We start from the raw sequence: 12,182 nt of genomic DNA on the forward strand, positions 1-12,182 counted from the left end.
TGCTGACAGCAGATGTTACAAGTCATGGAAGATCATCACTGATTATTAAACTATGTGAAACGAATGGGTCAGGGAGGTCAGGAACTGAAGAGCAGGACAAGAACAAGAAATTCTAAGATAAAAAAATTAGATTTACTTTTTCTGTGAAGACTGAATGCACCACTATGCAACTGGTGGGAAAAGTGATATTAAAGAGTAAATTCAGAGTTAGTAGTAAGTAGTGGGTATTTTCAGGGCAAGAGTCATCCTGAGCCTAACACAGGAGTTGCTGAGGTGTTCAGAGAACGTTCTAATACCTTGCTCCCATACTTCTGTAATCCTCATGTTTGGCTCTGTTCCTCTGTGAGGGAGTTTCAGGTCTTCCCTACAAACACACTCAAATCCCCAAATACAGAGAGATACAGCTGATAAAGGCATCATAAAAGTGGCAATGTGCCGTTCAAACAACAACAAAGCCATCACCCAGCCACTGATTTGGCAAACAGCTTAAGGGTGGAGCGGGAGTAGTATAACCACTCTAGAAAGTCATCTAGGCAGATGAAAGGACTGACCCTCCAAGGGATTACATCTTTTAGGAGGCTGTACAGCATTTCTTCACAATAACATTGTTTACAAACAATGGAGTAAAAACATTTCTAATCTGGATTGTGAGCTTGAAAAAAGCTCATCAGTCGTTTATGAGTAAGATTTTTATAGGTACACACATTGTAAATCAATAAATGAGTTTCTCTGATGCTTATTTGACACATTGGTATGCTGTAAAATGATGATGCATTGTTTGGACGTCCAGTCTTCAAACCTGCCATGACGGTGGCTGCTAAATGCTGGTCTTTCACACTAACTCTTTCACCTGAGAGCTATAATCTAAAGCCAAGCCAGTAAGTGGATGAGACCACACTAAAGTAAACACTTGTCCCATTCCTTATGTCTGCTCTTCACTGTCTTTAAAGCGCTAGTTGAACAGGCTTTGAGAGAGGCCACAAATGACACAGAACATGGACAGAGTGAGTGATTATCACACCTGGTGTACTTGTAAGGGACTCTCATGGTAATGCACTGAGATCAAAAGGAATGTGAGGATAAATCTGTCAATATGATCAAACACATTCGTACATTATTGTCATTTGTCTCCTTATTACCCATCATCTGTTTCATGTGGTGATCAAACAAACGCGTATTTTTAAACAATCTTTGTACTTATCGCAATTTCAGTATTTAACAGACGCTCTAATCCAAAAGGATTTATTGAAGCAAATTGGGATAACGCCCTTGTTCACAGGAACCTTGTTAGCTCCGGTATTTGGACCGGTCATTTACTTGCACAAGGATCTTGACCACTAGGCTAGCTGCTGCCTTCTAACGACCGGCAGAACTACCCAGCAACCCAGTCAAAGAGGCTGAGTATAAATATCCAAACATAAAATGTGGCATGTAATATTGACATCACTGTTGTGGTGAGGAGAGACGTAAAATACCAGGTCAGGCTAAAATAACCCCTGCCCAATATAGACCAAGATACCCGCACCCCCCAGAGTCTCCTCTCCGTGAGTTCAAATCCTACTTTCAGAGCAAGGGTTCGCAGGGTAACCGCGGTTGCCACGGAAATGTTGTGGCCTGTTGGGTAATGGCTGTCGTTACCACACGAAGGTCCCGATGGCTGACGGAGGGAAAGGCTGTGTGTAATTCGACCTATTACAGACGTCGGCTAAATCAGAGACGAAAAGAACACAGACGGTTTTCTCTCCGCGATTGGAATTGCACGTTAGGAAGTGGGTTTGAAACACAACTGGGGAAAAGTGGGAAAAACCAACTGGGAAATAGAGCAGGATATCAAATATATTATCAAAACAGGCCATCCAAGTCTACTGTAAATCCTTATAATATGTCTACAGTAGTTGGACGTGCCTCGGATATGCACTAAGACAGAATTTCCATTTGTGCACAAAATGCTAAATCAACCTAACTTAAAAGAACAGTGTGGATATACTGTAGTCTGTCAGGAGAAATTACTTTCCACATAATAGCAACGCATAGTGTGGCTTTTCAAAATTAGACCAGCTCTGAGAGCAGAACCACTCCCAGCACAAAACAGATGGAGGAAAAAACACAGTGACTACAAACTAAATTAGTGTAGCTTTTTCCATCTCTTTAATGCTTTTGTTGTCGTTTGGAAGCCTTCATTATGAATGCTATAAAAAGAGAGGAGGGGGGATGGGGAGCAGGCAGAAGACAGACAAAAGCCAAGTCTGATGTGGCGGGGAGGCCAAGCCCCAAAGTTCAATTTAACAAGACGTCCAATTTGCACAAGGCTTTATCTGGGTCCTCTGTGACAGTAAACCCCTCTGCTACAACTGAGATAATGGCTCATTAGTTCAAAAATTAAAAAAGTTAAATTTGTATAGCACTGACATGATGGCGTAGTCTGGGACCCTTTCTCTTAAGCTTGACAAAGACTGGCAAGGATTGGAATGCTAGCTAAAGAGACTGGTACTGAAACTAATGGTGATGTGCAAAGATGCACCTTATCTTGGCTATCAAGATTTAGTGTAACAGGCTGACAGTGCCACACCATATCTGCTTGCTTTCTAATCTTTTCAAAGAGTTTTACGGATCTGACTATGTTAGGATAGGTATTTTAAGATTGGTCTGCTCTGCTGCGTAGTTGGCAGTTATGTCTGCTTGTTAACAACTGAATAGTGAAAATGGAGAAACAACCAACTGACCAAAATTCCAGGCAAGTCAGAATATAAACAAAATACCAATTTCTAATTTGCCTCATTAAAATAAATTGAAGAAACTGTAATTGAAATGGAATTCCACCGAATTCTCCAGCGTGCACCTCCTGGGGTGGCCGTGGCGGTAGAAGACAGAGCCTGTCAGACTGGCTCAACCAGACCACTGGGGCTCTCCCCTGGATGGATCACCCAAACACGGCCTCTCAGACCAATTAAACATGGTGATGAACAGGTTATCTTAAAAGAGGATTATTGCTGTGTGGTTGTCTACAGAAGTGTGTGTGTGTGTGTGTCGACGTATGGAATCTTTTCCTCGCAAAACACGGCTCTGCTGCGGCTTTCCTGTCCAGTCGGATGACTCTGCATCAGGGTCTAGTTGAAATCTCCAAGGGGTCCTGGAGGTGCTGGATTATCCCCAGATCACCAAGTGCCTTAATTAATAGTCTGAGTTCAACTAAACAGACTAGAAACAGATGCTTCAAATGCTCTGAGATTATATATTTTTTGGACTGCTCTATGCTCCGACCTTCATCTGCCGAGGCCAGATTAAGGCGGCTCTAAGCTGTCCACAGCCTGGGTTGGTTTTGGGGTGAGGAAAGGTTATCTGAATGGGCAACTGTCAGGTGACATGTGCGCACGCATCTTTCAAACAAACTCAAGTGCTGGCACCCCCCCCCCCCATATTCCCTTAAACAGCTAATCCCTGTCTTCATCATAATCTGCTGGGGGGGCTACACAGTCTGCGACGGGATGAGAGACCACCGCTCGGGATCCTGCATCTGAGAATGTTGCGGGGGACTAATTGGCCCTACCCTCTTTGAAAGCTCTTTATATCCAAACCTCCTTAAAACCAAGAGGCGTAGAAACGTCTGGTGGTAGAATGGCTCCAGGACTGATAAAACCTGGACAAAGTGTACAGAGTGGCCCTAGACTGACTAACAGCACTCATCAGCTGCTGCTCTCCTCATGTTCCCTATTCAACTTCCCTGCTAACGGACACATCAGACTGACAAAGGGGGAGAGGTCTGCAGGCCAAGTAGAACTGAACTGCCTGTCTACAAATGTAGGCCCCTGCAGCACACTGTAAATAAAGACGCAGGGGAACAACCACATCACAAGCTACACAAATCTCAATCACATACACACATATACACAAACAAACACACAGAAATACCCTTACACACACCCACCAACATTTAAATACAGACCCACATTCCCACAGACCTATACACACACTCACGCACACACAGGCAAACACTTACACACACACACAAATCCTAAACTTCAGTGTTTTTCCCCAACAACACTCATACCATGACAAAGGCCCGGAGCTTCCAGAGTGAGGCGGGAGGAATTGTTCGTCAGTCTGGACTTCTTGTTTTGGCTGAGAGAGGGACCTAGACAACCCGGAACCCATTACAACAGCTGAGGCCTCCCAGCTCAGACAGCCTGCCTCGATCCTTAAGATCTGGGGCTAGACAGGTCAGCTGGCACCCTTCCTCTCACTATCAACTCACAGTTAGAACGGGCGCGTCTGAAAGCAGTACTAGCTGTCAAATTCTGTTAACATTTTCACTGGATGACAGCTTCTGAAGACTCTTCCTGAGACCTATGAGACCAATGCCCTTTGGGAGGAAACAAGGAAGTAGGAAATGAGGATTTGACGCCTAGTGCCTTCAGCCACAGACATCGGTCGGGCTGGGACTTAAGAGCCTTTTCCTCATCAAGAGTGGGTTTGGCTCCTTATTTTGTCTGACTGAAAACAGATCAGTGTCACCGACCAACGCGTCTGTTTACCAAACCAGACGGTTGAGCAATAGGCGGAGGTGGCAGAAATGTTAACTGTGGCTATGTCACACTGGGCTCTTGTTCATTGTAGTGTGCTAAGAAGGGTGTGCATTTAGTGCCATTTGGGATGCACTCTGTATTACAGGAACATTTATGGCATAAACACGATTTCAGAGAGGATTTTAAGAGTTGCTTGGTCTGAAAACATTTTAAGGCAAAAACAGAAATCTTCCATCTGAAAAGTCCCACCTTGCACACCAATTTTTTTAATTAAGAGTGATAAGCAATTCTAGCCTCTTGAAACAGACAGCGATGTGCATCCCCCTACAGAAACAACCTACTGAACACCTGATTGGGATTGTTGGTTATATGTCTGAGGCAGGTTGAGGTTACTTTTGAACATGATGACATCAATCACAATCAGGAATGTGATTTTGGAGGAGCTTTGCCACTTGCATGGGGTGATCATGTGACTGTGGTTTCGCTTACAAGGCTGGAAAAGATAGATCATATTTTGGTTGATTTCAGTGTGCTCAAATATACAGCTCCGAAAAAAATTAAGAGACCTCTCCACCTTTTTCATTCCTTTCCAAAAAAGTTGAAAAGGAACGTTTGGAGTGAGGAACAGAAGCGTTCAATTTGCAGTGGTCTCTTAATTTTAACCCTTCTGTTTTCTCACTCAAAACCTTACTTTTCGACTTTTTTGGAAAGGAAAGAAAAAGGTGCAGTGATCTCTTCATGTTTTCCAGAGCTGTACATATGGATATATGAGGGGTGTATTTTACATTTCTAATCTCATTAATGATTCTAAGGGAAAACTAATAATCCCATGACATAATTTGTTGTTTTGGTTCAGTGATCCTTTAAATGAGAATTTAATGGCAAACCTGGACCAGTAGTATTCAATCCTACAAGTCTCCAACATGAAACAATACCATTTGTTTAATCTGTGCTGTTCCAAAGCTTTCTCTCCTTGTTAAATGGCCACATTGGTTTGAAATGGCTTCTATAAAGAAAATTGGCAGCATATGAGATGACTAAGTTCAATGACTAAATCAAATCCAGTGGATAACATCTGGCAAAGCCACCAACAAAGGCAATTTTCTTTCTTCTGTTTTCTGGTGTTATCCATTTTGGTCTGTAAAAAAGTAAATGAATCGCAGATTTTGCGTACAGTGTTTGCTGTATAGACTACATGTAACAGTGAAACATCGGCTTGATGTGTGTGTGTGTGTGTGTGTGCGCCTGTTATTTTCAGACCATTGTTGCAGAGAAGAGAATCAGGCGATACGATGAGAGGCAGGCAGCCCTCTGTATGCGACTGGGAGACAATGCAACAGTGAGAGAGCTGAGAGCCCACCACTGTAATGCAATGGCTAGAAGAACAAGGACCTTTTGATGAAGGGGCGGTCTGCTAAATGCAGAGCGAGTTCTGCTGCGTGTCCGCTCCCCCTGACTACACCTCAGCCACACTGCAGTCAGCCCCTCCCTCCTTCACTTCATCCCTCACATTGCCCCTCTGTGTATGGGTGGGTGTGTGTGTACGGGGGTGTCTAAGAATATCCCATTTCCAGAACTGTTGTGTCTTATGTGCTGATCGATCTTACTTGGTCACACAATGAGAGATAGAGAGATCAGGGTGGAGAATCAGTGACATGGAGAGAGAAAGAAGAGAAGGAAAAGGAAAGGGAGAGGAGTAGAGGGAGACAGGGAAAAGAAAATGAGCTTATTTGTTCATAAAATGTATCTTTTTAATGTTTCACTTTCTTTGGCAATGAAAATAAATATTTCTCATGCCCTATAATCAATTTGAAATGGAATGGAAAGTGAGTGTGTGAATGTGTGGGTGTGTGTATTTTAGTTCTAACTATACTCATGGGGACCAAATGTCCCAATGAGTATAGTAAAACCAGAAAAAATTGGACTCATGGGGACTTTTTGCCGGTCCCCATGAGGCAAAAGTCAATTTTCAGATTAGGCCTTAGGTTAAGGGTCAAACTTACAATTCATTTCAGAATTGGGGTTTCTTTAATGTCCGGGCATTGTTGGTTAAGTTTAGGGTTAAGGTTAGGCATTACATCTAGATAAAGTTTAGGCATAAATGTTACTTTATTGAAGTTAAGGTTAGAGTTAGATTAGGGTTAGGTTAAGGTTAGGGTTAATATTAGGGTAAGAGAGCATGCAATTTCTATTTTCTGGTCCCCATGAGGATAGCCATACAAACGTGTGTGTGTGTGTGTGTGAGATACAGAAAGAGAGCGAAAGAGAGAGACAGGGCGAGAGAGGGAGATTTCAGGGAGGTGGGTGAGATACACAACATTATCCGCACAAGTCCGTCTCCCCTTCCTGGACACTCCAGCGCCAGAGCGCACCACCCACACCGTGTTGCTCAATATAAGTCAACAGAGAAGAACATATTTTGGAAATGAGATTTTTACATAAAGGCCCAGGGAGCATCACTTCGGCTGTGTTCAGTAAATCAGTCCAGCTGGGACACTTTCATTTCCCCCTGCCTGTCTCGCCGAGGGTCTTGCACACATGCTGCACATGCATAATACATTAACTGGTGGTCAGGCGCGGTGGCTGTGAACGGAACCCCCTCTCGCTTTGCACCGCATGCACTCACTGGAGGGGAGAACCCCTTTGCACCACCGGCAACGCTCGACGCATATTCCGTCATGGGGTGGGTTATTAGCGCGAACGAGAGCAGTATGCAGCAATCCTCTGCGGACGCTTCGCTACGTCTCTACTCATCTCCTCCCTCCATCATTCTACCCTCGTTCTGTCTCTATTTGGCTTACTCTGTCCCTCTTTTCTACTAATCGCACAGCACTGTGTGGCAGGAGCTGGATTAAAAATGCTCTGACTTCACGCAATATATCATGTTGTAAGAGAGAATAATTACGATGGAATAGCACGTAGCCTAGCAGTTAGAACACCTGACCAGTAACCGAAAGATCGAATCCCTAAACTGTGAAAGCACTTCCTGACAACTGCTGGTGTAAAAAGGGCTTTATAAAATGCAAATGTTGATTTGATTTGAAATGAAACCGTGAAAAAACGGTTGCTCTGTCTCTGAGCAAGGCAGTTAACCCTTGTTGGTCATAAGTTGCTGCTGTATAAGGATGTGTTCTCAGTCACCTTACTTAGTAAAATGAGCATTAATGAAGTGCTGGTCTCCAGTGAGACAACCAGGCGATGTCACTGTATTGTTGCTTTGTCTGATCTCTTTAGAGAATAATGATTATGATGAGTGGGCTTCAATCCACCTGCATTGTGTTTGAGCGCTGATTACAGATGCTACGATAAGATAAACAACGAAGGCAATCTAGCCTCCTACTTTGCGACCAGATCATTCAGAAGCTCAAGGCTCTGTCCCGTAGTTTGCCTCATGCCGCGGTCATATCTGTCTGAACTGTTGTAAAATTTATGCACAGTTGTGATTCACATCGCCTCCGTGTGAATCTGAATGTAATTATAGTGTAGCCTCATACACTGGCGTTCTCTCTGGACAGAAACCCTACCTACTCACGCCTACCTACTAGCAATCTTGCTTGATCTGGAACACTTTGAAAACACGTGTTCATACAGGAAGGTTTATGTAAAAAAATAAGTTTTTGCCAATTAAATACCTAGGGAAGGACTTTTGTTAAAAAAAAAAAATTGCCATCAATATGTCGCCTATGAACACTGTCACATGTATTCAAATTGATATCGACATATATTGAGTTCAGTGTTGTAAAACATCGTTGGATGTGTAGCTACTTCACCCAACAGTAGCTATACAATATCTCCAGTATTGCATGTACTCGCCGAAGAAAAAAATCTTTACTGTGTGCTGCGGCAGTATGTTTAACCCCTTCCGCGTTGTTTAGAAGAGATAGGGAAAGCTGAATTCTATTGGAATCTCACTCAACTGCATTATCGACAAGACATTCTAAAGAGTGTGCGCTATGGGACGAAAACATTTGGACATAGAACAATCTTAAGTAACAAACTGGATAATCCCAAATCAATTACTAATTCATAGTCATATCCGTGTCAAAATGAATCTAACAATCCATAACATGGTGTACTGTATCTCAATACCTGCTTTAAACGGACTGAATTTGAGGGAGACCTATTTCTGATCCTAGTGTCTATAGAGAAGGTAGGCAGCCTAGAAGCATGCTATCCATACTAAGATGGACGGGATAGTGTGGGTGCAAAAATGCTATCAGGCCACTACACTCCCACAAATAATGGATTCACCACACTTCATGATATGATGTTGAAAAATGAATCTGTCTTTTTGGTACATTAGCGCTGCGAAACGCCAGTGCGAAACGCATTAATTTTGATAATTAAATTAATTTAATTGCGCTCTATTAATCACTGGCAAAAAGGACGCAAGATATTGCAAGGCTATTTAAGCCACTGAAAATGTCACCCTGATCTTCTCCCGGAGAATAATCGCAACATGGTTTCAGCCTACCTAAGCGCGGTAGCCTAGAGACCAGTGTTTTTTATGATAACCGTGTCCTATACCGCACGGGTCCAGAAGAAAATGTTACATTTCCACAGAGTAGTACTACAGTGTGCTGAGTCAGGAAGTCGTGTCATGCATCCGTAAAATAATATTGAGCACTAAAAAACGAATTGGGTGCAGTCTGGTTTCTATGGGAACGTGGTCGGCCAGACAAGATACGTGGAGGGATGGATTTGTTTAGAAGTAGGATTTCTTAATTATTAAAACAGTGTGGTAGTATTGCTTTAATAGTCTTGTATGAAAACGCAAGCAATTAAATACATTGGGGAGTTTCCAGTAGACTGGGTGAATGGGTGTTTCGAATCCAAGGAAATTCAGATAGCCTATCTGATGTGACAGTAGAAGATAACTATGATTACATGGAAAATACCATTTGGGCACTTTACACAATAAATTAAATGATTTTTTCAGAGGTGGTGAAACCCGTCTCTAATAAAGTCCTTCCACAAATGGGACAAAGACAAACATTTGCATTTTGACGACCTCTCGCAGGGAGAGAGCAAGAGGGGAATGAGCGAGAGGGAGAGAGAGAAAAGCAGTTGAAAACAAACCGTATAGTAAATGTAATACACATTTCACACTTATTCCGATTTACATATCTTAATCATATAATTGTAACATACTATAATAGCCTAACAGCAACGCACATGGGTGCTTTGAGTAAATGCTTTGGCCTTTCCTCCCCTAATTCCAATACGATTCAAATCCTCTGATAGACCAAGCCAGTGCTGGACAGCTACAGAACCAAGGCAACCGCAGCACCTCTACAGAGTGACACAAGGCGACATTATTGATCTGCGATTTTTTTAAGACAGTGCCAATCAACATATCAATGCCACTTCTCTTCCTGGCCTGATTCCTTTACAAATACAATAACCTCGTGTATTTGATTCAATCACCTTTCACAAAATCATACCAAAATAGGCAAATATAGGCGAGAATAGCCAATATTCGAGATGGAGAGCACACTGCTGCCTCTTTGTTCAGTAAATAGCAAGATGACAATACGTTCATTGTCGGATTTCTATAAATGGAGAGAGCATGGCTGACAGAAATTAGGTTGGGTTGGAAATTAATGTAGGGTGTGTACGGAAAAACAAACAATTAACCGGTGGTTGTCGGTATGGGAAGAGTAGCCCACATGTATTCATTCTCCACTTGTGGTCCTTAATTGGGAAGTGATCACTTAACATGAAGAGAAAGGTTGAGCTCTTACCTGCCACCGTGTATCGGTCCATGTAATTGAGTACATTCCCAAAGCTGAGAATCCCGGCGGCAGCGGCAGGAGACCGGCACCTGAGCAGGGCGGCTCGGAATTTCTGACCCGGCTTGCAGGGATGGAGGTCCGGGTTGGATTTCAGTCCGGGACTCATGCTGCCGGAGAGTGTGTGCACTTCATCCGAACTGCTGCAGCCCTCGATCTCGCATCCGTCGCTCTCCACACACATCTTTTTGCACGACAGATCCAGCGCAACAGAGGATAAAGCCACTCGGCAAAGGGGAAAAAAATATTGTCGACAAACCGTCAAAAATCCTCAGCGTGATTAATCGTAACAATAGATTTGTTGACGCGTTTTATATTTTTTTTTGTAAAGTGTTTGAGAGGGATTCGCGTCTCGATATGGATCATATTTTCAAGCACACAGACCGCACTGACAGTCTCTTGCGCTCCTTAGGTTTTCCTCTCAGTAGCCTGCCATGAAGTCCTATTGCAGGGGGTGTGACCTGCCTCAGGAACTCCGCCCCCTGAGCACGGGAGTATAATATAGCCTACTGGCACCTGATGTGTGTGTGTGTGTGTGTGTGTGTGTGTGTGTGTGTGTGTGTGTGTGTGTGTGTGTGTGTGTGTGTGTGTGTGTGTGTGTGTGGAATGGCAACTTTAGTGTGTTACGCTGTCACAAAAATGTTGCCAGTGGGGCTAGCGAGTTCTCGACATCTTGATCTTTCAACTATATTTTAGGAAGAGCGTTTAGAAACTCTCTCGACGGGGAATAGTTTGGAATCGCGCGACTGGACAGTTTTACTGAGATGCGGAGAAAGACTGACAAAGAGAAAGAATGACCGGCACGAGGCATATAAGTCACTTTGCCTATAGTGGAGCTGAGATGTTTAGTTCATTTATAAGCCTAATTGTTGTAGGTACGTTTTTAAACTTGTAAAGGGTTTTCATTCAGAACTCAGCGATATGTTCGTTTTTTAAAGGTTTTGGTGGACTTTGGTCGTTTAGATAAGCTCAACCGTTTCTAATCTGGTGACCCGTTTTCAATTGCAATAATTAACAGTGTGTCAGTTAGTCATTTGGCCTCGGTAAGGAATTACAGTAGGCCAAAAAAGAAAAAGGCTACGTAAATTGGAGGCTTTTCAACGCCTATTAGTATCTTATTACCGTCGTCGATTTGCGCAAATTATGTGTTAATGGCTGTTTGGATATTCCCTTGATAAATGTTAAGTATCTTAGCCCAAGTAAACCCATTTGTTAAAACATTAAATCAATCAAAATATTCATTGTGTGTTGGTCACGTGAGGCAGGGCTCTTATGTAGTGGATATTCAGCACGCTGGACAGCGCTGGTTTGATCTAGAGTTCCAGACTTCCGTTTAAAACTTTACAGTTGATCGAATGACAAGTTGTTCCTTAACTTTCTATCCTTGTTTATCTCGTTGGGTCCACAACTAACATCGACCCATATGTTTTCGACTGATACTGTCTTTTCACGTTGAGGAGATCAATTTGTGTTAACTTTCTCCCAATCCAGCTATTAATTGCGATGAAAGTTTTAAAGGATACGAACCCTCAGATCGTAAAAAGTGATCACTTTTGATTGAGCTATTTGGTTCCCCATTGTTAGTGGCAGCCATTCAATTGTTAACTGAAATGATCAATTGAAAAACATGAAAAGATTATTGCAACAGCCCTACTGTATGAAAAACTATCATTTTTATTTGGTACCTCTGTATTATTACAAATAATTGAAAAACATTAACTGTCACTAGATAATGTCAAGGCGTTGGTGTTTCGGGCCTTATAAGACCTATAAAATACTTATATATGTTTGGCTTCCAGGATCCACAGTAGGGCTCATGAGCTACTAAATCATTGATACGTGCTTGTTGGAGCTAACTACGTCATCA

At 42.7% G+C, this 12,182-nt stretch overlaps 1 protein-coding gene across 1 annotated transcript in view; it reads right to left on the minus strand.

Moving 5' to 3' along the window:
* The window catches only part of spns2 (spinster homolog 2 (Drosophila)), an 87,062-nt gene extending 76,325 nt beyond the window's left edge, over nt 1–10,737 (minus strand). The window contains exon 1 of the mRNA XM_010870389.5: nt 10,268–10,737. Coding sequence (XP_010868691.3) covers nt 10,268–10,499 — 232 coding nt within the window. The 5' untranslated portion in view covers nt 10,500–10,737. The remainder of the gene's footprint in view (nt 1–10,267) is intronic.
* Between the last annotated feature and the right edge of the window lie 1,445 nt (nt 10,738–12,182).

This window comes from Esox lucius, chromosome 7 (assembly GCF_011004845.1).
Source record: "Esox lucius isolate fEsoLuc1 chromosome 7, fEsoLuc1.pri, whole genome shotgun sequence".
Taxonomy (NCBI): domain Eukaryota; kingdom Metazoa; phylum Chordata; class Actinopteri; order Esociformes; family Esocidae; genus Esox; species Esox lucius.